This window comes from Leptonotus elevatus, chromosome 1 (assembly GCF_054856555.1).
Source record: "Leptonotus elevatus isolate MCC_2025b chromosome 1, RoL_Lele_1.0, whole genome shotgun sequence".
Classification (NCBI taxonomy): Eukaryota; Metazoa; Chordata; class Actinopteri; order Syngnathiformes; family Syngnathidae; genus Leptonotus; species Leptonotus elevatus.
The window spans coordinates 6491165-6514487 of NC_141239.1; the positions used below are offsets into that span (position 1 = coordinate 6491165).

General features: G+C 39.8%; 1 protein-coding gene and 1 long non-coding RNA gene across 5 annotated transcripts in view; one reads left to right on the plus strand and one right to left on the minus strand.

The window, feature by feature from the left end:
* LOC147180503 (uncharacterized) overlaps positions 1–23323 on the minus strand; it is a 48912-nt gene that overhangs the window by 19429 nt on the left and 6160 nt on the right. The gene's annotated exons all lie outside the window — the stretch shown is intronic.
* On the plus strand, positions 5475–23144 carry LOC147180504 (collagen alpha-1(XII) chain-like). 4 transcript variants are annotated; one of them, XM_086081055.1, is made up of 13 exons: positions 5478–5620; positions 9294–9329; positions 12648–12662; positions 16585–16608; positions 17150–17170; positions 17320–17349; positions 18734–18892; positions 18982–19101; positions 19204–19368; positions 19462–19611; positions 21721–21741; positions 22151–22218; positions 22299–23144. In XM_086081055.1, exons 1-13 carry the CDS (start codon positions 5566–5568, stop codon positions 22386–22388), a joined length of 954 nt encoding a protein of 317 aa, XP_085937181.1. In that variant the 5' UTR covers positions 5478–5565; the 3' UTR covers positions 22389–23144. The 4 variants fall into 4 exon arrangements, with proteins under 4 accessions (XP_085937189.1, XP_085937181.1, XP_085937197.1 ...); XM_086081071.1 differs by lacking the exon at positions 5478–5620 and adding an exon at positions 7026–7126; XM_086081063.1 differs by lacking the exon at positions 12648–12662 and having other exon boundaries at positions 5475–5620.

Here is a 23323-nt window from a genome sequence, read left to right on the forward strand (position 1 = left end):
CATCATCGTCGACATCAATGCGCTTTTTAGTATTGATTGATGCTTTCCGTCTTTGAAAAAAATGCTCAAGCGTGAGTTGCTTGCAACCGGTTGCTTGGTCAAGCCACAATGGCTTGAACCAGCCATTGTCTCCTCAACACTCTAGCTCCGCCTCACGTCTTCTACTGACGCCCACGGTGGGCGGCCCATCCAACCTTGTGCAAAGAGAGTCATCGCTGCCCTCTAGGGGCCAAAATGAGTCTTTTACTAATCAGATCTGCCTGATACTTTCAGCACAGCTGCCCAAGGCTTTCCTGCACCCGTTTTTGAAAAAAAAAACAAAAAACATAGGGGACGTCTTTTAACGTCCTCGGCGCCCTTCCCTAGGTTTATGCTAAACGTTTTATAACGTTTATGGCAGTCAAAGAGTTAAATATTGTTTTTTTTTAGCTTGTACTTATAGTACGCACCATAGTTTTTAATTAAATTTGTAACAAACGACACGTGAGAACATTATGGTATGTACATACAGTACAAGGAATACTCCACATGAACACATATCTAATTTTAATGAACCTCACAAGCCAGATTGATAATTGTTTCATTTGGTAGTATGTGTGTTTCCATAGTCCAAACAGAAAATTTTCTGTGGACCTTGAAAGATCAGTCAAAATGCTTAAATCGGCTGGCAGTCACAGCATCCCTTTTCTGAATACGTCTGGCAGTCAAAGGGTTAAGTGAAGTATGAAACATCACAGTAACTTTAAAGGGTAACTCAACCATAAGCATTTCTTGACAATAATGTCATATGTGAGTGACCTCACTCGTCTAAACATGACATTCTGATTAATATTACATATGTGGAATGTGCAAAATCCATCTGTTTTTATCCATCTCAGGGAGCGGCCATTTTGCCACTTGCTGTTGACTGACGATCACAGTTGCTCAGGGCTCAGGCAACAACCAATCACAGCTCACCTGTTTTCTGAAGCTGAGCTGTGAATGGTTACCTGAGATTTGAGCAACTGTGATGTCATTTTCACTCAACAGCAAGTGGTAAAATGGCCGCCTTCTGAGATTGATGAAAACTCCAAGATTTTGCTGCTTAACTCATATTCCACAAATGCAATATTAACCAGAATACCATATTTAGATGTGTGGGCATGGAACATAATTCAACATATTATTGTCAAGAATTTTCAGGGAGGAGTTGACTTTCTCTTTAAGGAGCTCACTCGGACCACACCTAGGAATTCCATCCACTATAGGCTTATGTTTAGATTTTTTTGGTTGAAACTGTGAGCTAATTAAAGAAGTGTTTTTTTGAGTAGTGGATAAAATTAAAGGATCAGTTTTAGCTGTGGACATCTGCACAACGTCAAATTTGATGGAAATTGTCACATTTCAGTATCCAGTATCCTTGAAACCTATAGCAACTATTCACATAGAGAATACCCTGTATCATTGAGTTTTCTAATTAAGGTTGAACATAGAAGAGAGTGATTTCACAAGCAGACACGATTCGCCGCTCGTCCCTTGCACCAGTATACAAATATATGTGCACTACTGCCACGGACTTCCGACTTCCGGGTTTTACACATTAGCGCCGTTTCCGGCCACTGCTGGCCGCGTTCCAACACTCACTCAATAAACAAATGCTTAAAGGAGAAGTCAACCCAAATATTTTCTTTACAATACATAAGGGTGGGCAATTCCAGTCCTCGAGGGCCGGAGTCCTGCACGTTTTAGAGGTTTCCCTCCTTCAACACAGCTGCTGAACAGGATCGTTATCAAGTTTATCCAGAGCTTGCTAATGAGCTGATCATATGAATCAGGTGTGTTGGAGAAGGGAAACATTCAAAACCTGCAGGACACCGGCCCCCGGGGAAAAGGTTTTCCCACCACTGCAATAGAATTTTCTATGATGCTCAACTAGTCTAAACCACTGATCTGTATATATGACTAGATTGCCGATGGTCCATACACGCCCGTGCAAGCCGTTGAAGCCACAGGGCGTCCATCTTACTCCTCTTATCTCGCGAGCAAACTACTGTATAAACTGTATGTATACATACAGATTAGATTTATACAGCGTGTAGGCTCTTAGTATAGGGCCGGGGGGCAGGAGTGAGGGGGTGGTTGGCGTAGTCATCACTATTTGAGATCTTGAGAAGTAAAGGGCATTTTAAATAAAAAAATGCATAATTTTTTTTAACAAGAGGACTCTGTATGTGCTGCCTTGAAGACCGCCTTTTTCTTTTATCGCTGAGTTCCTTAGACCCCAATATTAGATTTGGCAGAGGCATCTTTTGTTGAATTACAGTTATAATTCTTTAATTTAAAAAAAGATACAAGTTTCCTCCTGTAAAGAACATCAAGCATATAATGTATACATGTATTTAAGGAAAGTTGTAAAATGTCTGATGTCCTCTTGTTTATGTTTAACAAATTTAAAACATCATAAATCATTCTGTTTTTAATACGTACTGTCTAAAATGTTCTCCAATTTCGATACTATAAATGTATAAGATCATATGCCGAGAAAGTAGTTTGTAGTTCATCTCCCTGCAACCAACTAATACAGACCTCCTATTTTCACACATATACCATAGCCACAGGAATCTTAGCAATTGTTTTCAACCAATTGTCACAAGCAAATTTTTCTTGGAAAGAACAAAAGCTATTTTGACTACTGCCACTAAAATATAATGAAATAATTGAATTTTATCTTTTGTTTGTAGGTATTGGAAAGGAAGGAAGAGGTATCTCGTCACACACACATGATCACATGCTCATTATACTGGCAACTACTGGAAGCACCAAAACCAACTAGCATTGCTGTGCATTCGCCAGTAGATGGCAGCAAAGCACCATCTACAAATGGTTGCTATTACTGTTGTGCTGTGAGAAAATGCTGGGAAAACTCTCCCAACAGGAAGAAACACAGACCTAGAAGTGTTTTGATGTTATTCGATTTTCTGGTTATATTTGTCTAGATGCTACTTTAATTGGATCGATGACATGGTATTGCCATTCACAGATAAAAACAGAAGTTTTTCATCTATTGACTGTAACCACAATTCTGTTCTGGGCACAAGCAAGTAGCAAGAGCAGAGAAAAATATTTAGTTTGAGTCACTTCATAATTTCTTTTCTTCCTAATTGCCAACAGTGTACGCGCATATAAAAGCTCGGGTTATCCATGCCTTGGGAGTTAACGTGACCGAGATCTTACAACAAGTAAGTGCATGCATTACGTAACACGTGCAGTACAGGAGTCCACATTCCAGCTCTCATTGTGAATGTTTCCTCTCTCACAGTTCCTCCTTAACATAACTGGCAATGTCTGCACCGATTGCCAAGTTGACGTCAATACAAGAGCAGCCCCTGCCAGTCTGACAGAGTTCTAACTTCTCCATGTGCAACAGAGGAGAAGCCCACTGTTCCAGTTTATCAAGAATGGTGTGTGCTTGCCATGCGCATATGGAGGACTTAAATGCATGCTCGCATAAATCTATGACAATAATAAAAGTATATCTATCTGCACTTTGAATTAATCCTTTCCTGAGGCCAACTGTCTGTCCACAATTTAAGTGATTTCAAGTATTTATACATTATTTGGGCTTCCAGTTTATAAAACACAAGCAAACAGGATGTCAAAAAAATGTTATACTGTGAAGAAATTACCATGCATACTGGATGGATGGATGAGTTTCAAAAGGATATGTCAAAATAGACAAATAAATACTTGTTGAGATCTTAGGTTGGTATAACACTTTCTTCACCATTGGCAAGTCATATCTCAAGGCACCACTGTACTTTATATCCAGGGTGGGGAGGATTACTTTTAAAATGTAATCCATTATATTTAAAAGTTACCTGCTAAAAAATGTAGTTAGTAATGTTATCCAAGTACCATAATATTAAAGTAACATAACTGGATTAATTTTGGATTACTCCAATATTGAGTACGCTCATGAAGACAAAATAAAAATAAATATCACCACAATATATATTCTATACAATGTGCCCCTGCTATTTGCGGGTGATAGGGACCCGGGAAGCCTACAATTAGCAAAAATCCTTGTGTAATTAAAAAGCATGTAGGCTATTGATTGATTGATTGATTGATTAGTTGATTTAAGGCCATTTGCTGTTTTCGAACTGTCACTAAAAGCAACCACACCTCAGAGACAGACAGACAGACAGAGACAGACAGACAGATAGAGAGAGAGACAGATAGATAGATAGATAGATAGATAGATAGATAGATAGATAGATAGATAGATAGATAGATAGATAGATAGATAGATAGATAGATAGATAGATAGATAGATGACTAACTGCAAAATTAACTTTTATCCCAGTCACAAGTTTAGCCGTGTATATGTTGTGTATGATGTTTAAATAGTGAATTGGTGGGAGGAAGATTTGTTTGGAAGGTGTAACTCACATTATGGTTGTAGGCTAGCGGGCTAGCTAGCAAGAAGCTACAGCGCGTAGCATGCCGCTGGACTCTCAGCACGAACTTTCGCTCCGAGTAAATTCCAGAGAATACCGGTCGCCACTTCCTCCTCCCGTCCGTGAAGCTTTTTCAAACTGCCCGCGTGTGGTGGACACGACTCGTCAGTTCGTTCGTCCCCACCTCCCTGACATGTAGCAACGGTTCCGCTCTCTCTCTCTCTCTCTCTCTCTCTCTCTCTCTCTCTCTCTCTCTCTCTCTCTCTCTCTCTCTCTCTCTCTCTCTCTCTCTCTCTCTCTCTCTCTCTCTCTATCTCGCCCTCTTTCGCACTCTCTCTCATGTAGAAATGGTAATCCCTCGAAGTAATCCCCATTTGTAATAAATGTACCTGTAATCTGATTGCATGTTTTTTTCCTATAACTGTAATGGAATACAGTTGTTTTTTTTTATGCAATCTGATTAGGTAGTGGCAGTACATGTATTCCGTTACTCCCCAAGCCGGAGTGTGACAAAGTCATCATTGAGAAAACTGGTCCTAACAGTCTGCTCATTTTCTGCAGACTAAGCAAAACCTGAATAGTCAATCACATCTTTGTATACAGTTAACATCACGTTTATTTTTACATTGCCTGAATTCATTCAACTCAACTGTCAAAATGTTGTATCTCTTTTCTATATACATTTAAACATCACATATCAAATTGGAATTAAAGTACACCATTTATCACATAGCTCATTTATATCAACGACCTTTAAATGTGCATATGACCTCATAGTAAATAGATTTTGGACCACAGAATTGCGGTTTAGCAATGGGCCAGTGTCTGTTCTATGTTTTATTGCAGTTTGTAGGTTGACTTTTGCTGGAAAACATGCTGTACTTGTGTTTTGTTAGTAAATACAAGCCCTGATTTGAAAACCAGAAAGGTCGGTGTCACAAATGAGAATGTTTGCAATTGTCTTACCTGGATCATTAACGACTAAGTATCGACATGAAGCTGACTTCCCCCCGTGGGTAACCAGACAACATTCCTACCAATGAAGTAGAGAACAAGGAACAAAAAAATCACAGACATTTTAGAAGGTGTCCTTGTTGTGAGACGTTGCGAGAGGCTACACTCAGTGATGGATCAGTTTGTTTGGTGTTTCTTTCTGTTGGTGTCTATACCTCTGATTAATGGTGAGTTCTTGTTACATTTCTTATTTAAAGGCTTGAATCATTCTAAGTTGCAGGTCTAATTCATATTTAACCCTAACACTTTGTGTAATACCGATGTAAAAAAAACAAGCAGTACTTCCTTCCCCTTTTTGCATTTAGCAGGGTTGGCAATGCAGCGGTACATTTAAAAGATATGCCTAAAAAAAGTTATTAAAATATTTGTTAAACGAAGCACAAATGAGGCCTTCCTGATTCACTCAAGGGAGTTCTCCACAATATCAATCTGGGATCACTCCAACGTGATCTTCTCGGGAAAGGCGGCACATTCAGTTTCAAGCGGATTGAGCAATGGATGAAAATCTTATCATTGTAGGTTGAAAAAAAAAAAAAGCACGGACATCTATACCAGATAAAAAGCGCCTCTCGCTGTTCTTCATTCAACAAGGAAACTGTGATTAGGCTAATTTGTTTCCCACGGCTTCGGCGCTTCTTGTTTTCGTCCCGCCCCCAAACACAATAATAATAATAATAATAAAAAGAATAATTCATCCATCCATCCATTTTCTTAACTGCTTATCCTCCCAAGGACCGCGGGGGGTGCTGGAGTCTATCCCAGCTGGCTTTGGGTAGTAGGCGGGTTACACCCTGAACTGGTTGCCAGACCATCGCAGGGCTAATAATAATAACAATAACAATAACAATAATAATAATAATAATAATAATAATAATAATAATAATAATAATAATAAATTCAATTTGTAATGCAGTTTTTATCAACATGATCTCAAAGTGCTACAGAGAGAGAGAGAGAGAGAGAGAGAGAGAAATCATGTTCATAATTAAATGTCATAGGCCTTAGGTCTTTAAATAAAAAGGTTTTCAGGCCTAAAAGAGTCCAGGCTCTAGGTGGCCCTCAACTGAGTTGGGAGCCTGTTCCAGAGACGCGGTGCGGCTACACAAAAAGCTCGGGGGGGCTGAGGAAAGTATCTGATGAGATGTACCAATGAGGAGTGCTTCCGTTTTATTGCTATTCAATTGAAGGAAGTTATTGTTCATCCAAGCCTTGATTTCCTTAAGACAAGATGTGAGGGATGACAGGGCTGTGGAAGGATTAGGGGCGGTTTTAATGTAGCTGCGTGGCAACTGTAAGGTGTCACAGTTGACGTCTACCTGTAATTCTGTGTTTCACCAGTAGGAGAAGCTGTTGTTTCACTTATTCTAATTGAACGTTTAATATGGTGCGCAACTTATTTTTTATGTGCATTGTTTTTATTTTCCTATTATCTTTGTGTAATTTGTAGGGCTACATTGTTAATAATAACTAGTTGAAAGTTAAATTAAAAGGGTAAAATTTACATGTTTAACTTTTATAGCATGATTAGGTCACTTCCTGTTATCCGCTAGCATAGCAAAGCAGTCGTCCGATGCAGCTCGCAGAACGCTCGACCTCACGCAAGTTGCAGATACTAAAGTAAAGCTAATTAAGTCAAGTAACTACCCCTGTTTGTTCATTATCAGGTCAAACTGGTATGTATATGTTTTGTTTGTATTTTATGTTTATGTATATTTTGTAAAGCTAAGTTTATTTCATTGTACACCATTTGTTTGTCTCACCAGTTCTACGGTGTGTCTGTGGTGTAAAAAGCTAAGCCCACACACAGTAGGGATGGGAATTGATAAGATTTTTATGATTCGATTCTCCTATCGATTATTTTTTGGAAAAAAAGTGAATAAAAGATAGATTACCATACACTTTTTTATGTCTTAGTTGTATCTGAAAACAAGAGACATGTTTAAAAGTAACATGACCTTACAAACCCAACAGTGAAGTTTTAAGAGGTCCACATTCAAGGACCCCCCCCCCCACACACACACACACACACACACAAAAAAGAAAAAAAAAAAGATTAGATTTTTCTGTATTGGTCCGTCGTGGTTAAGAAAGAGCTGAGCCGTAAGGCGAAGCTCTCAATTTACCAATCGATCTACGTTCCTACCCTCACCTATGGTCACCAGCTGTGGGTCACCAAAAGAACAAGAACCTGGATACAAGCGGCCGAAATTTGTTTCCTCCGCAAGGTGTCCGGGCTCTCCCTTAGAGATAGGGTGAGAAGCTCGGTCATCCGGGAGGGACTCAGGGTCGAGCCGCTTCTCCTCTGCATTGAGAGGAGCCAGCTGAGGTGGCTCGGGCATCTGTTTCGGATGCCTCCTGGACGCCATCCCTGGAGAGGTGTTCCGGGCATGTCCCACCGGCGGGAGGCACCGGGGACGACCCAGGACGCGCTGGAGAGACTATGTCCCTTGGCTGGCCCGGGAACGCCTTGGGATCCCGCCGGAGGAGCTGGTTGAAGTGGCTGGGGAGAGGGAAGTCTGGGCATCCCTCCTAAAGCTGCTACCCCCACGACCCGACCTCGGATAGGCGGTAGAAGATGGATGGATGGACGGATAAAATAATTAATTTAACGTAAATAATTAGCCACTATTCACAGTGTTGTTGTCTGTTTGATTATTGACGTGAAAGCAAACAAGAAACATTACAGGTAACCTCTCTTTGGAATCACCTCCCACTAAATGTCTCTGTCCATCTTTAGAACTCATCTTAAAAAACACATTTTTATTCTTTATCTTTTGACTCAGCATGAGACTTTGCATTGTATTACTGCTAATAGGTAGCGTGCATGTAACTCTTCATCAGAATTATCACCAATGTCAAAGTCAAGCCCTCGATAGACTCTCTTTTTCTTGCACTCAAGGGGCATCATGAAGGCAGCATAAGGCACGAACACAGTTAACTACTGTTAAAAAGTTAGCGGTGGTCCCGAGGTGTGTTAACTATAACAGCAAGTTAACAGCCGGTTAGAAAAGAATTCAGCCTTCAGTGCAAGATTAGCGGCTGTAACCCATCTTCTAGAATCTAGAAGATGTGTTGTATCTGGGAGGTAAAAAAGATGATGTGCTCTATTTTCGTAGACTGGCTTGTCTTGTTCTGGTCTTGTTTTTGTTGCATAGTGGGGCCAACATTTGGGGATTTCACAGAGTTGTGGGGCCATTTTGCTGGGCCCCACAAGTTTAGACCTCTTTTTGAGGGTCAAGACTTGGTTTTAGAGTTTAGGTTTGAAATGGGTTATGGTTGAGGTTAGGGTAAGGCAGGGGTGCTCAAGTTCGGTCCTCGAGATGTGTTAGTGGAGAGAAACATGGAAAACAGGCTGGATAGGGGCTCTCAAGGACCGAACTTGAGCACCCCTGGGGTAAGGAATAGGGTTAGGCAATCATTTTTGAAGGTTGGGGTTAGGAGAAGGGACTAGGAAATGCATTATGTCAATGTGATGGCCCCACAAAGATAGTAAAACAAACGTATGCGTGCGTGTGTGTGAAAATAGCTGGGGTTGGGGCGAAATCTCCTATTTCCAAATTTGGTATATTTGTTCTTTTCTAAATCAATGCTATCGGTCAGTCACATGGGTCTGTTGCTTTGTTTTTACAAATTGATGACCAATATAAAGTGTTTGAAATTGGCGTGCTATCTTTGACCAATTGAATGTTAATGGCTCAATAAACATGTTTGTTTTTTGTTTGTTTGTTTTTCCTTGTGTGGTGATGGAGGATTCTGCTCGACAGCATCAAAAGACACCAACTATTGTATTTGCGCAAGTCATACAGTAATTCACGTACTTTTCTCTTTCATTTTTTCCAGCGCAAGTTACCAATGAAGAGCAAGCTCCATCACCAGGTAACATCCACTGCAACATCCATGTACTCTATGCATTTTATAGGGTCACTGAGAATCCAGTGTATTTAGAGTATATGTCCTTCAGAAAATGAAAACTGTATATAGTCAAGACTTTTTACATTGCAGTGTATTTCTTATTATTCTGATAAAAATGGCTACTAGCACATGAAAACAAACAAATACAGGGAATGGAATTATTTTTAAAAGTACATTAATTTTTACGCTGAATACATGAATAGTTACTTGCTTTATTTTCTTTTGAAATGTTTCATTTATTTTAACTCATACACCTTCAACATACTTCACATGTTGTACACCAGTGTATTCAACTCAAATTGTCAGGGTTTCAGAGTTAATATTAACCTTTGATTCACCAAATGTCAAAAGCCGTCATGACGTTAACACTAGGGGTGGGAAAATTTCAGATTCTTTCTGATTCAGACGGGGACAAATCTGAATTGATCCACAAACGTCCAAATTTCCATTATTAAAATATGTAATTAAGGTAGTACAGAACGTTGAAAATAATACGGAACTAAGAAGCACGGTATCAGTCATCTTCGGGACACTTTGGAAAGCGCACACACCAACACACGCAGTGTGCTCTGATGAAAACAAATATGGATGACAATCATCTTGTCACGGGGGTGGTGTTTGAGGACTCAAACGCAGGGCAGCAGAGATGAGGAGGCACAGGCGAGCTCCAAAAAAAGGTTTATTTTAATCGAGCAAAAACAAGGAGGCAAACTAGGCACAGGTCAAAAAGAACAAAACAGAACAAAGTCCAGACCCAGAGTGTGGCTTGACATGGCAAGACATAAACTGGTTGCTGCATAATGCCTAACCAATAATTTGAGCCAAGCTACATTATAACTACAGTATAAGGATGCAATATTCATCAGCCTACACCTGCCACCAGCTGATATCCAATACACCACGTTTTACAATTATTCTCTTTTTCTTTCACCAAATACCTAATGTATAGATAACGTAATACTGTACACTAGGCATGGGACGAGACAGAAATCCCACGAGACCAGATGTCTCACAAGAATGAGTCCACGAGAATGAGACGAGATTTGTAACAAAAAGATGGCTAATATAAATTTTCCAGTTCAAGGCGACGACGAGTCAAGTCGTCATAGGCCGTGACACGCTGCCGAGAATACCTTCAAAATAAGAGCCTAGCAAGGCATTGATGTCCATATATTATTGGTATAGTAAGGTTTATTTTGAAGATGGCCTTCTCACCGCGTTTTCCCGTCATAAAAAAGTTGCTGCGACTGTCTTCCTGACAGTGTACGCTAAATGTGACCTGCTCCAAAAAAAAAAAAGGGTCCGCATGACGGTGCCATTAGTTTTGAGTTTGGGGCAAAAAAAAAAAAAAAAAAGATCGTTTAGACAAAAATGTCGATTTTGAAAATTTCCAAAAAATAGCTTCCTTAATGTCTCTATTATTATTTCCCAGCATCATCAAAGTTAAATTTGTAATAGAAATTAATGAAAATAAGTCATTATTGGAACGACTTGGGCAACGTGTTTTTAGCTAGTAGCCCGTCTCGGAAACCTGCCTCAAAATAACCAAGAGTTCCTCGCCTCTAACGTCACTTAACAAATAATAAGTAAAAAATAAACAAAAATACACCATAATGTGACCCTTCAGCATGAAAGTGAACAGAAGACACACATCATAACAACGGCATCCAACATTGGAGTAGAACAGCTAAATGTCATCATCAGTCCGGGGCGAAGGTTTGTAATCCAAACAGAGATAATCTCCAATTCTGGGATTTCTTTCTTAAATAAATATATTTCTACTTTTAATTTAAATGAATGGATTCATGAGCTAAAGCATTTCACATTGACGAGGGTGAAACTCAAGCGAGAAGCCGAGCAGTTTCCACCAGAGCAGAGTGACACAGACTCTAGTATAAAAGTTGGTAAATACATTGTATGTAATAATGTAGGCTAATGTAATAATGTATTGTATGTAATGTATATATTGTACATAATGTAATAGGGCTGGGTATCGATTCTAATTTCCTAATAGGGCTGGGTATCGATTCTAATTTCCTCAATCGATTTGATTTCGATTCACAGGAGTTCAGTTCGAATCGATATCAGGCTCAAAAAGGAAAATCGATTCAATATCGATTATTCAATTTTTTTTAAACAAATTTCATCGTGCCAACATTAAAATTGGTGTAACTTTGTATATTTTTTAGGTACACCCATGTATTTAAATCATTTTAAAGGAAAATAAGTGTAGAATTTGAATATATGAATATCTAAATTTTTATTTATGTAATTTTTTTCTTAACCAATGAGCACACTTTCGTCACAAATAAGCAGATTTATGCCTCGGAAAAAAATACATCTCATGCTTTGCAGGATGATAAATCTCGTGTCATTCTAATCCCGCAAGATCTCGTATTACGAATTCTCATCCCATCTCTACTGTACAAAAATAAAACTGGGCTATTTAACATGTTTTTCTCTTTTATTTACTTTTCGGATCGGTAACCTTCCACATCTATACTTTGCACATTGTACACCATAAAAAACACAGACAATGGAAGTTCAAACACACAACTGTCCAAATGCATTCAGCCAAAAGTCTTTAGTGAATGGCTAGGTCTTAGATGAAACCGGTTGTAGCTGCTGCATATCTTACCAATAATTTCAGCCTAGTTACATTAAAACTACAGTTTAAGGATGCATTGTTAGCAGTTCATCCATCCTCGCCACCAGCTAATATCCACTTCATGTTTACCATTATCCCATAGATACAGTTGGTTTCACTTTTTTTCTCACCAAAAACCCAATGTATAGATTAGGAAACACTGTACATTCATAAACTAAAATTTAATACATTTTACGTTACTTAAACTTTGCACATTCTACACTAGAACAATATCTACAAGGGAAGCTCAAACCCTCAAGTGCACACTGTCCCCAGCCAAAACACTTCAATTATTGTCTCTCTCAATGTCTTAGATGAAGCCTGTTGTAGCTGTTGCATAATTTACTAATAGTTTAAGCCTAGTTACGTTATTACTACAGTAGATGCATTACTCGCAGTTCATGACACGACGTGGCAGATTTAGGACTCAGACGCAGAGATAGGAGTTTGAGGCCAAGGCAGATATTTATTAAACAAAAACAGCCAATATCCACCTCATAACCTTTGTCATTATCTTATAACCAAAGACATTTTCACTTGTTTTCACCTAATGTATAGATAAACAAAGTAATGCTGTACATTCCTTTAGTATAATGAAATAAATAACATGTTTTTCTCTTTTATTTACTTTTCAGCTACTGAGGCCCCAGGTAACCTCCCACACCTCTTTGCACATTGCGCACCAGAATAATGATTTGCAAGGGAAGCTAAATACACAAGTGCCCATTTGCCTCCAGTAATAAGTTGTTTGCGAATGCCTAAAGGTCTAATGTGAAATCTGATGTAGTCTAACCATTAATTGGAGTCTAGGCTAGCTATACGTTATAACTACGGTGAACAGGTGATAAGTCGTTTTTTTACCTCCAAATACTCGTGTATAGACAAGGTAATACTGTATATTCCTCAAGTATAATGGAATAAATAACATGTTTTTCTCTTTTATTTACTTTTCAGATGCATGTAAGCCACCAAACCTACACTTCGCACATTGTACACCACAACTGCTATCTACAAGGGAAGCTCAAACCCTCAAGTGCACACTGTCCCCAGCCAAAATACTTCAGTTATTGTCTCTCTCAAAGTCTTAGATGAAGCCGGTTGGCTACGTTATTACTACAGTAGATGGATTATTAGCAGTTCATCTGGCTGCCACTAACTAATATCTACCTCACAACCGTTGTCATTATCTCATAACCTAAGTCGTTAGCACATTGTACACCAGAAAATGATCTATTGTACATGGGAAGCTCAAACACTAAGTACTCAACTGCATCCAGCCAAAGGAGTCAGAATTTTCCAAATAACTGTTTCAGTTGATTCATAATATATTTTTGTTTGTTTTGTTTTATTAATTTTTTCCTTTCGAACACAGAGAAGGTGCATGCAATCCGAGCGATGCCAAGACCAACAGATGTTAAAGCAGTACAGAGACTGATTGGCATGATAAACTACCTGTCGAAGTTTTATGACCACCTGTCTGATGACTGAAATTTCGAGACAACTTACACACAAGGAGAATGTGTGGGAATAGACTGAGATATAGGAAGAAGTGTTCAACAGAATAAAGGACATGATTGCTATTACACCGGTTTTGAAGTACTACAACCAGTACTACAATGTGATGCCTTGGAAACGGGTTTGGGTGCTGCTCTTACACAGCGAGGTAGGCCTGTAGCATATGGGAGCAGGGCACTTACACAGACAGAAAGAGGCTACTAGAGCTATTGTGTTTGTGATGAAGAAAGTTCACCAATACACATATGGCAAGCAGGTAAATGTACAGAGCGACTACAAACCACTAGAAAATATACACAAGAAGCCACTTCTGAGTGCCCCAAAGAGGCTACAGAGGATGTTACTCAGATTACAGAAATATGACATGAAGGTGACCTATTTACCAGGCCGAGATATGTTGCTGGCAGACACACTGAGCAGGGCATATCTACCGAAGGACACTAAAGTGCACATAGAGACTGTGATAGAGTCTGTGAATATGGTGCACTATTTACCTATTTCAGCTGAGAGGCTGAGCTCCATTAGGGAGGCTACGACAGAGGATGGGAAGCTGCAGCAAGTGATAGGGATGATTCTATTTGGGTGGCCACAAAGCAAAAAAGACATTCCAATAAATATTCAACACTATTACTCATTTCAAGAGGAACTTAGCTACCAAGATGGTATAGTGTTCAGAGGAGAGAGAGCAGTGATACCACAGTCGCTCACGGCAGACAATACAAACAGTGTACACTCTTCTCATCTAGGAGTTGAAAGTTGTCTTTGGAGGGCAAAGGCGTGGGTGTACTTGCAGGGAATAAATGAGTACATAAAGACCTTCATCTCCAAGTTTGACATCTGCCGGTCAGTGGACCCCAAGCAGCAAAAAGATACGCTAGTTCCCCACGATGTAACTTGCAGGCAGGCCCTGGGCCAAAATAGGAACAGACCTGTTTTCATTTCACAACAAGGACTACTTAATAACTGTGGACTACTATTCCAACTTTTGGGTAGTGGATTATTTGCCTGACACTACGAGTAGCACAGTAATTAGGAAGTTGAAGGCCCACTTTGCAAGGCAGGGCATACCGGATGTAGTCATATCTGATAATGGACCACAATACACCTCCAAAGAGTTTCAGCTGTTCAGTAAAAGATGGGAGTTTGAACACAGGACATCTTCGTCGTGATATGCCCAAAGCAATGGGAGAGTCTGCTGTGAAAACTGCTAAAAAGCTGATGTTGAAAGCTGCAGCTGCAGGACAAGACGCTTACTCTGCTATATTGGACCACCGGAACACTCCAAGCCATGGCTTGGGTACAAGCCCGGCACAGAGACTTCTGAGTAGGAGAACGAGGACCCTTCTTCCTACCAGGGACACATTACTGGAGCCGGAGGTGACCAGCAATGCACAAGGCTTGTTGAAGAACAGGCAGAGACAGGAGAAATATTACAATCGCACAGCGATGGATATGGACGTTTTGGAAAAGGGGAACACTGTGACAGTTCAGCCGTTTCAATCACAAGGAGTGTGGAGGAAAGCGAAGGTGCTGAAACCTGTAAGTCACAGGTCCTACGAGGTGGAGATGGAAAAATCACTTGAAGTTGTGTTCCTAAAATCCAAATGGCCATATTGGACATTTTGAATGTTTTTTGTTTTGTTTTTTTAACGCTAGTGTTTTATAAAATAATTATAAATAGAGGCAAAGTTCTATTTATTTATTTTTAATAATGAAAAATACATCTAAGTGCAATTTAAGGCACATTCCCTTAGTTAAAACAGGGAGATTAGATTACAAACTAGCATAGGTCCACAATAAGAAAAACAAGCGAGCCAAGCAGCAGCTGTCAAACTACTGTTGCCAGCCAGTCACCCGATGCTAACAGCTAGCTACTAGCCACGAACACCGGAGACTTGTACCGTATCATACAATGACGGCGTAATTAACTTGTGGTTCCTTTGCGTCCTAATTTTGCTTTTTAGTATACTTTTGTGTGGCATTATGATAATGGTGGTAGAAAATATGTATTTTCAATAAAAACGTTTATAATGCAAGCCAAAATGTCAAAGGGAAGTTAAGCCAGCGTTCACGCCACCATGCAGGCAGATTTCAAAGTAAAATCCACCAAGGCTATTGCATTGGTGTCAATGTATTATTTGGTCAGCTTATTTTGAAGTTTACCTTAGTGTAGGCGGCATGTGTTTGCGGCTTCCCTGACATGTCTGAATGACGGCGATGTGCCAGCCCAGCTCGCACACGTACACACACCGAGACGGAATATAATCGTTAACATACATATTCATCTTTTTGTTTTTGTGGAGGAAGCAAGTCTTTTCAAGTCATAGGGCTCAAGTCCATGTGAAGTCACAAGTCATTGTTGGTAAAGTCAAAGTCTGGTTGCAAGTCTTTGAACATTTTGTCAAGTTGAGTCTCAAGTCGTCAAATTCATGACTCAAGTCCAAGTCACATGACTCGAGTCCACACCTCTGCAATTAACTGTCATGGTCTGTGTTTTGGTTTGTTTTATTGGTCATGTTTTCCTAGTGTATCTCCCTTTGTCAATGTCTCATGTCCTCCTGTGCTTGTCATCCCGGTGTCAATCAATCCATGCCCTCAGCCACTTGTGTCTTGTCCAGGTGTCTCTCGTCTCGTCAGTTGGCTTGTATTTAGTTCCCTGGTTTTGTTCAGTCTTTGTTGAGTCATTGTCGCTGTCACAACCATGCCATGTCCTGTAGTCATCGTTCCTGTTTGGTTTGTTGCTTTGACTGGTGTTTTTGGATATTGTTGATTTTGTTATTTTCGCCAAGTACCTTGTTTGCCTTTTTCTTAATAAAATCCCCTTTTTTAACTGCATCTCTGCCTGGCTGCTTTTGCTCCCTGCATTTGGGTCCTCCACCAAACCCCATCCTTCTGACATTAACTAGTTATTGCTGCAGTCGCTCCTAATTGGGGGGGGGGGGGGGGGGGGGGGGGCATGAATAAATGCTGCCTATTAATGGTTGTGATCTGATTTTTTGGGTCATCCTGTAAAAACACATAAGATAAATTAATACTTTTCTCTTTCATTTTTTCCAGCGCAAGACACCACAGATGCACCAGGTAACATCCACTGCCACATCCATGTAATCTATGCATTTACAGCGTCACTGAGAATCTGAAGATTATTTCAGTGTATTTCAAGTATTTATGTTTCAGAAAAATGAAAACTAAAGTCAAGACAAAATTAGGAAAATATATTTTAATGCAAAGTCAAAACTGTGAAAAGTATATTAATTTCTGCACTGAATACTTAAATAATTAGTTGCTTTATTTTATTTTGTTATTTAGCTTGGTAAACTCATAAACCTACAACATACTGCACACGTTGTATACCAGTATTCAACTCAGACTTTCAATGTTTCAGAGTTATTCAGGGTTATGTAACAAATGTTAAGCTCTGCTATAACACTTTATTAAACTTTGTTTCACCGAATGTCAAAAGCATTCATAAATCAAATACCTCCCACACCTGTACTTCACACATTATACACCATAACAGTCGGGAAGATGGAACCACCCAAATATATTCAAACAATATTTACAAAAAGCCAAGTTAATAAGTAATAACATGTTTTTTCTTTTTATTTTGTAAATCTGCCAGTCCAGTCCGAGATGACAACAGGTAACCTCCCACACTTGTCCTTCACACATTGTACACCAGAATAAATGGGACGATGTAACCACCCAAATATCTTCAAACAATATTTACAAGAAGCCAAGTTAATCAGTAATAATATGTCCCCCCCACCCCCAACTTTTCTTTTTATTTAGTGAATCTGTCAGCCCAGTCCAATGGATCAGGTAACCTCCCACACCTGCACTTCACACATTGTACACCAGAACAATCCCATAGCCACAGTTGTTTGAACTTTTTTTTTAAATTTTCAATAAATGCCAAAGTCCCAAGGTAATAATAATCATGAATAAAAATAGAATAAATAACATGGTTTTTCTCTTTTATTTACTTTTCAGCTGCCGTCAAGTCTAGGAGTGTGATGATATATTGATATTGCGATAAATCTGGATACTTTGTTTCCCGATAGATTATCGATATACCTACACAAGTATCGCGATATTTGTAGTTAATATACAGCCACTATAACGGCTCCATTGTTCATTACTTATTGAGCAATTACTTGGCAGGCCACTAGGGGGAGCGCCTCATAAGAGTGGCGTGGAAATATATGCAAGTCTTCAGGCGAAGAAGACTCATGAGCATTTACTTGTGTAACATTTATTAGCTATCCAGCAACTCAGTTTTGCATACGTAACAGTTTAAAACAAATTTTATGGTTCGACTTTTTGAAGCACACTATTTCTGAGGAATGTTAATATTGATTTAATTAAATGTAATATTCAAGTTTTTTTTGTTTTTTTTGCAATGTTATATGTTTTTAATGTTTATAAAATGAAACAATCCACTATGTAACTGACTGACATGTTGCATGACAATAGTGTTTAAAAAAAAAAGACACAAATTTGTTCACAGAAAGTGGTTTCTGTTAAGCAAACATTTGTATTTGTTTAAACAAAAAAAAATACACTATAGTACTCACTGTGAAGAAGACACCAGTTTTAATATTTGGTTTCTCTGATGGTACAAAAATAAACAATTTTCTCATTGAAAAAACAAAAAAAGTTTAATCGTAGATTATCATGGATTTATGACCTGACCACTATATCGATAATCGCGGTATCGTCATATCGTGAGCCTTGTATCGCATATCGTATCGTGAGGTACCCAGAGGTTCCCACCCCTACCGTCAACACAAGTAACCTCCCACACCTACACTTTGCACATTGTACACCAAAACATTTAGCTCTCCTTCCTCTACACGTCTTTTCTGGCTCTATGTTGACGATGATCCCCGCGTCGCAGCTCCTCCACCTGTCACATTGCAAGGTCCAACAGCACCGATATTACGCTCAACACAAACGGAGACGTGCCAATATTCTCCTCCAATGAATGGCATGACCAAAAATGTCCCATAGCAGAATTTCACAATTTACAATGAACATTCAAAGACAAAAACGATGGAAAAACAGCTCTTGTGACAGTTTGCAACTAAATTGTGTCATTTTGCGAATTAGCTAAATGTATTGACTGGAAATCTACTATCTGGAGCAACCAATTCCGCATTGGAAAACGTGAGCACTTGTGTGTTGCATGTGCGGGCGTGCTCAGATGAGGAAAATGTCACATGTGACACGACGACTGCCGCAGACATGGTGTTCCTGGTGGATGGCTCGAGGAGCATCGGCAACAGCAACTTCAACCAGATCAGAATCTTCCTGGAGAACCTGGTGCAGGGCTTCATGGTGGACGTGGACCACATACGCGTCGGTGAGCTCACTTGCTCGCTCGCTTGTGCCTTTAACGTCATAGCCGGCGTTGTCCATGTGACGTGCGTGTGACGAACTACATGTTCCTAGGCTTGGTGCAGTTCAGCACCCTGCCAAGGGTGGAGTTCGACCTGAACAGTCACATGACCAAAGCGGCCGTCGTGGACGCCATCAGGGACCTGACGTATGCACGCGGAGGCACAGACACAGGTACGTGCCAGCTCCACTAACGTAGCATCACATGCTAGCAATTTCGTAGCTGTCAAGATGATTGTAAGGTGTCCTTGATAAACCCTCGTGACCTCCACACAGGTTTGGCGCTGACCTTTGTCCTGGAGAACAGCTTCAGAGCAGAATTTGGATCCAGATCCAATGTTCCCAAGGTTGTCATCCTCATCACAGACGGGGGATCGAACACCAACGTGAGTGCACCAGCGCAGGCCCTGAGAGACGCCGGGATCCAAGTATTCGCAGTCGGTACGTTTCTGCAGTTAACGGGCAAAGAGGTTTCCCGCTAGGTTGCGTTGATTTCCCGCTAGGTTGCGTTGATTTTTGTTTCTTATTGGGCAGGTGTGAGTAATGCAAACGAGAACGAGCTGAGGGTCATTGCGTCACCGCCCGCCGAAACGCACGTCTTTAACGTGGTCGACTTCGACGTGATAAGCGGCATTGAGGACTCTCTCATCGGGAACGTCTGTGACATGGTGGAGGCGGTGGCAGGTGGGAGTCCAGACAAATAGATGCAGCCTTGAGCGCCAAGTCGTACTGTATGTTGATGCCGTCGCCATATTGGATGTGGCAATGGGTGAAAATGGGATGCCTCGTTCTTTAATTTCATTACATTTTATGCTTGAAAACGGAGCAATCGTTTTACACTCAAAAACAGCTAAATTCTCTAGAAAACAATTGCTGTCTAATATACATGTCTACGTATTCAACGTTCTCCACTGCTCTTCTCATGAATAATGTTAAATTTGCACTATTTAAGTCAAGTTTTTGAAGGCAAGTATGAAACATCACAGTAACTTTAAAGGGTAACTCAACCATATGCATTTCTTGACAATAATGTCATATGAGACCTCACTCATCTAAACATGACATTCTGATTAATATTACATATGTGGAATATGAGTTATGAAGCAAAATAAGTTTTTATGAATAAAGTTTTTATTCATCTCCTAGATTTTGCTGCTTAACTCATATTCCACAAATGCAATATTAACCAGAATACCATATTTAGATTTGTGGGCATGGAACATAATTCAACATATTATTGTCAAGAATTTTTCAGGGAGGAGTTGACTTTCTCTTTAAGGAGCTCACTCGGACCACACCTAGGAATTCCATCCACTATAGGCTTATGTTTAGATTTTTTTGGTTGAAACTGTGAGCTAATTAAAGAAGTGTTTTTTTGAGTAGTGGATAAAATTCAAGGATCAGTTTTAGCTGTGGACATCTGCACAACGTCAAATTTGATGGAAATTGTCACATTTCAGTATCCAGTATCCTTGAAACCTATAGCAACTATTCACATAGAGAATACCCTGTATCATTGAGTTTTCTAATTAAGGTTGAACATAGAAGAGAGTGATTTCACAAGCAGACACGATTCGCCGCTCGTCCCTTGCACCAGTATACAAATATATGTGCACTACTGCCACGGACTTCCGACTTCTGGGTTTTACACATTAGCGCCGTTTCCGGCCACTGCTGGCCGCGTTCCAACACTCACTCAATAAACAAATGCTTAAAGGAGAAGTCAACCCAAATATTTTCTTTACAATACAATAAGGGTGGGCAATTCCAGTCCTCGAGGGCCGGAGTCCTGCACGTTTTAGAGGTTTCCCTCCTTCAACACAGCTGCTGAACAGGATCGTTATCAAGTTTATCCAGAGCTTGCTAATGAGCTGATCATATGAATCAGGTGTGTTGGAGAAGGGAAACATTCAAAACCTGCAGGACACCGGCCCCCGGGGAAAAGGTTTTCCCACCACTGCAATAGAATTTTCTATGATGCTCAACTAGTCTAAACCACTGATCTGTATATATGACTAGATTGCCGATGGTCCATACACGCCCGTGCAAGCCGTTGAAGCCACAGGGCGGACATCTTACTCCTCTTATCTCGCGAGCAAACTACTGTATAAACTGTATGTATACGTACAGATTAGATTTATACAGCGTGTAGGCTCTTAGTATAGGGCCGGGGGGCAGGAGTGAGGGGGTGGTTGGCGTAGTCATCACTATTTGAGATCTTGAGAAGTAAAGGGCATTTTAAATAAAAAAATGCATTATTTTTTTTAACAAGAGGACTCTGTATGTGCTGCCTTGAAGACCGCCTTTTTCTTTTATCGCTGAGTTCCTTAGACCCCATATTAGATTTAGCAGAGGCATCTTTTGTTGAATTACAGTTATAATTCTTTAATTTAAAAAAAGATACAAGTTTCCTCCTGTAAAGAACATCAAGCATATAATGTATACATGTATTTAAGGAAAGTTGTAAAATGTCTGATGTCCTCTTGTTTATGTTTAACAAATTTAAAACATCATAAATCATTCTGTTTTTAATACGTACTGTCTAAAATGTTCTCCAATTTCGATACTATAAATGTATAGGATCATATGCCGAGAAAGTAGTTTGTAGTTCATCTCCCTGCAACCAACTAATACAGACCTCCTATTTTCACACATATACCATAGCCACAGGAATCTTAGCAATTGTTTTCAACCAATTGTCACAAGCAAATTTTTCTTGGAAAGAACAAAAGCTATTTTGACTACTGCCACTAAAATATAATGAAATAATTGAATTTTATCTTTTGTTTGTAGGTATCGGAAAGGAAGGAAGAGGTATCTCGTCACACACACATGATCACATGCTCATTATACTGGCAACTACTGGAAGCACCAAAACCAACTAGCATTGCTGTGCATTCGCCAGTAGATGGCAGCAAAGCACCATCTACAAATGGTTGCTATTACTGTTGTGCTGTGAGAAAATGCTGGGAAAACTCTCCCAACAGGAAGAAACACAGACCTAGAAGTGTTTTGATGTTATTCGATTTTCTGGTTATATTTGTCTAGATGCTACTTTAATTGGATTGATGACATGGTATTGCCATTCACAGATAAAAACAGCAGTTTTCCATCTATTGACTGTAACCACAATTCTGTTCTGGGCACAAGCAAGTAGCAAGAGCAGAGAAAAATATTTAGTTTGAGTCACTTCATAATTTCTTTTCTTCCTAATTGCCAACAGTGTACGCACATATAAAAGCTCGGGTTATCCATGCCTTGGGAGTTAACGTGACCGAGATCTTACAACAAGTAAGTGCATGCATTACGTAACACGTGCAGTACAGGAGTCCACATTCCAGCTCTCATTATGAATGTTTCCTCTCTCACAGTTCCTCCTTAACATAACTGGCAATGTCTGCACCGATTGCCAAGTTAACGTCAATACAAGAGCAGCCCCTGCCAGTCTGACAGAGTTCTAACTTCTCCATGTGCAACAGAGGAGAAGCCCACTGTTCCAGTTTATCAAGAATGGTGTGTGCTTGCCATGCGCATATGGAGGACTTAAATGCATGCTCGCATAAATCTATGACAATAATAAAAGTATATCTATCTGCACTTTGAATTAATCCTTTCCTGAGGCCAACTGTCACCTATAAATAAGTTATAAATATGTTATAGCTCAGTCCTTCTCAAATAATGGCGTGGGCCAGCCTAAGCGGGTGCGGCTTCTTCTTTTTTTTGTCTGACTAAAATAACATGTAATTGCACATCCACTACAGCAGATGGCAGTAATGCTCTAATTTTTACTTTTTAATTGTTTTTGATATTAGTTAGAGATGTGTAATAATAAGACAACAGTTAATTCATATGTTAGTCAATCTATAGTCTTTGTTCTCTTCCCTGGGGAAGTAAGTAAGAGAAGTAAGGTTTCTGATTCAATCTAAAATGAAAGGATGTTTGAAAGTGCAAGCAAAGGTCTGTCCATAAAAATCCCTGGTGCGAGGAGGCGCCGGGGGCCAAGTGTTTACCCACATCTGGAGTGGACTAAGATAGGAACTGAAGTAAGATTATCAAGTTGTGTATTTCACTCTGCTGACAGGACAAGATGACAGGGGGGAGTAAATTGTTTTTTGTATAAGTGAGGCAGAGCGGAAAGAGAGGGCACACTTCTAGACCAGATGCAAGGTTCTAAAGTGACTTCAGAATTCTGAATAATAAAAGCTGGCAAAAAATTACTCATGAGATCTCAACTTTGAGTTTTATTTTGAACACGCAGAAATCAAAGAAACGATTTCTAACACCCTCAAGTCTCGAGTCAAAGTCTCAAGCAAGTCCTACACTTTGAGTTTCTAGTCCTTTCGAGTCATTTTTACAACATTGTTAATTATATTATTTGGGGTGAGCATCAAAGTAG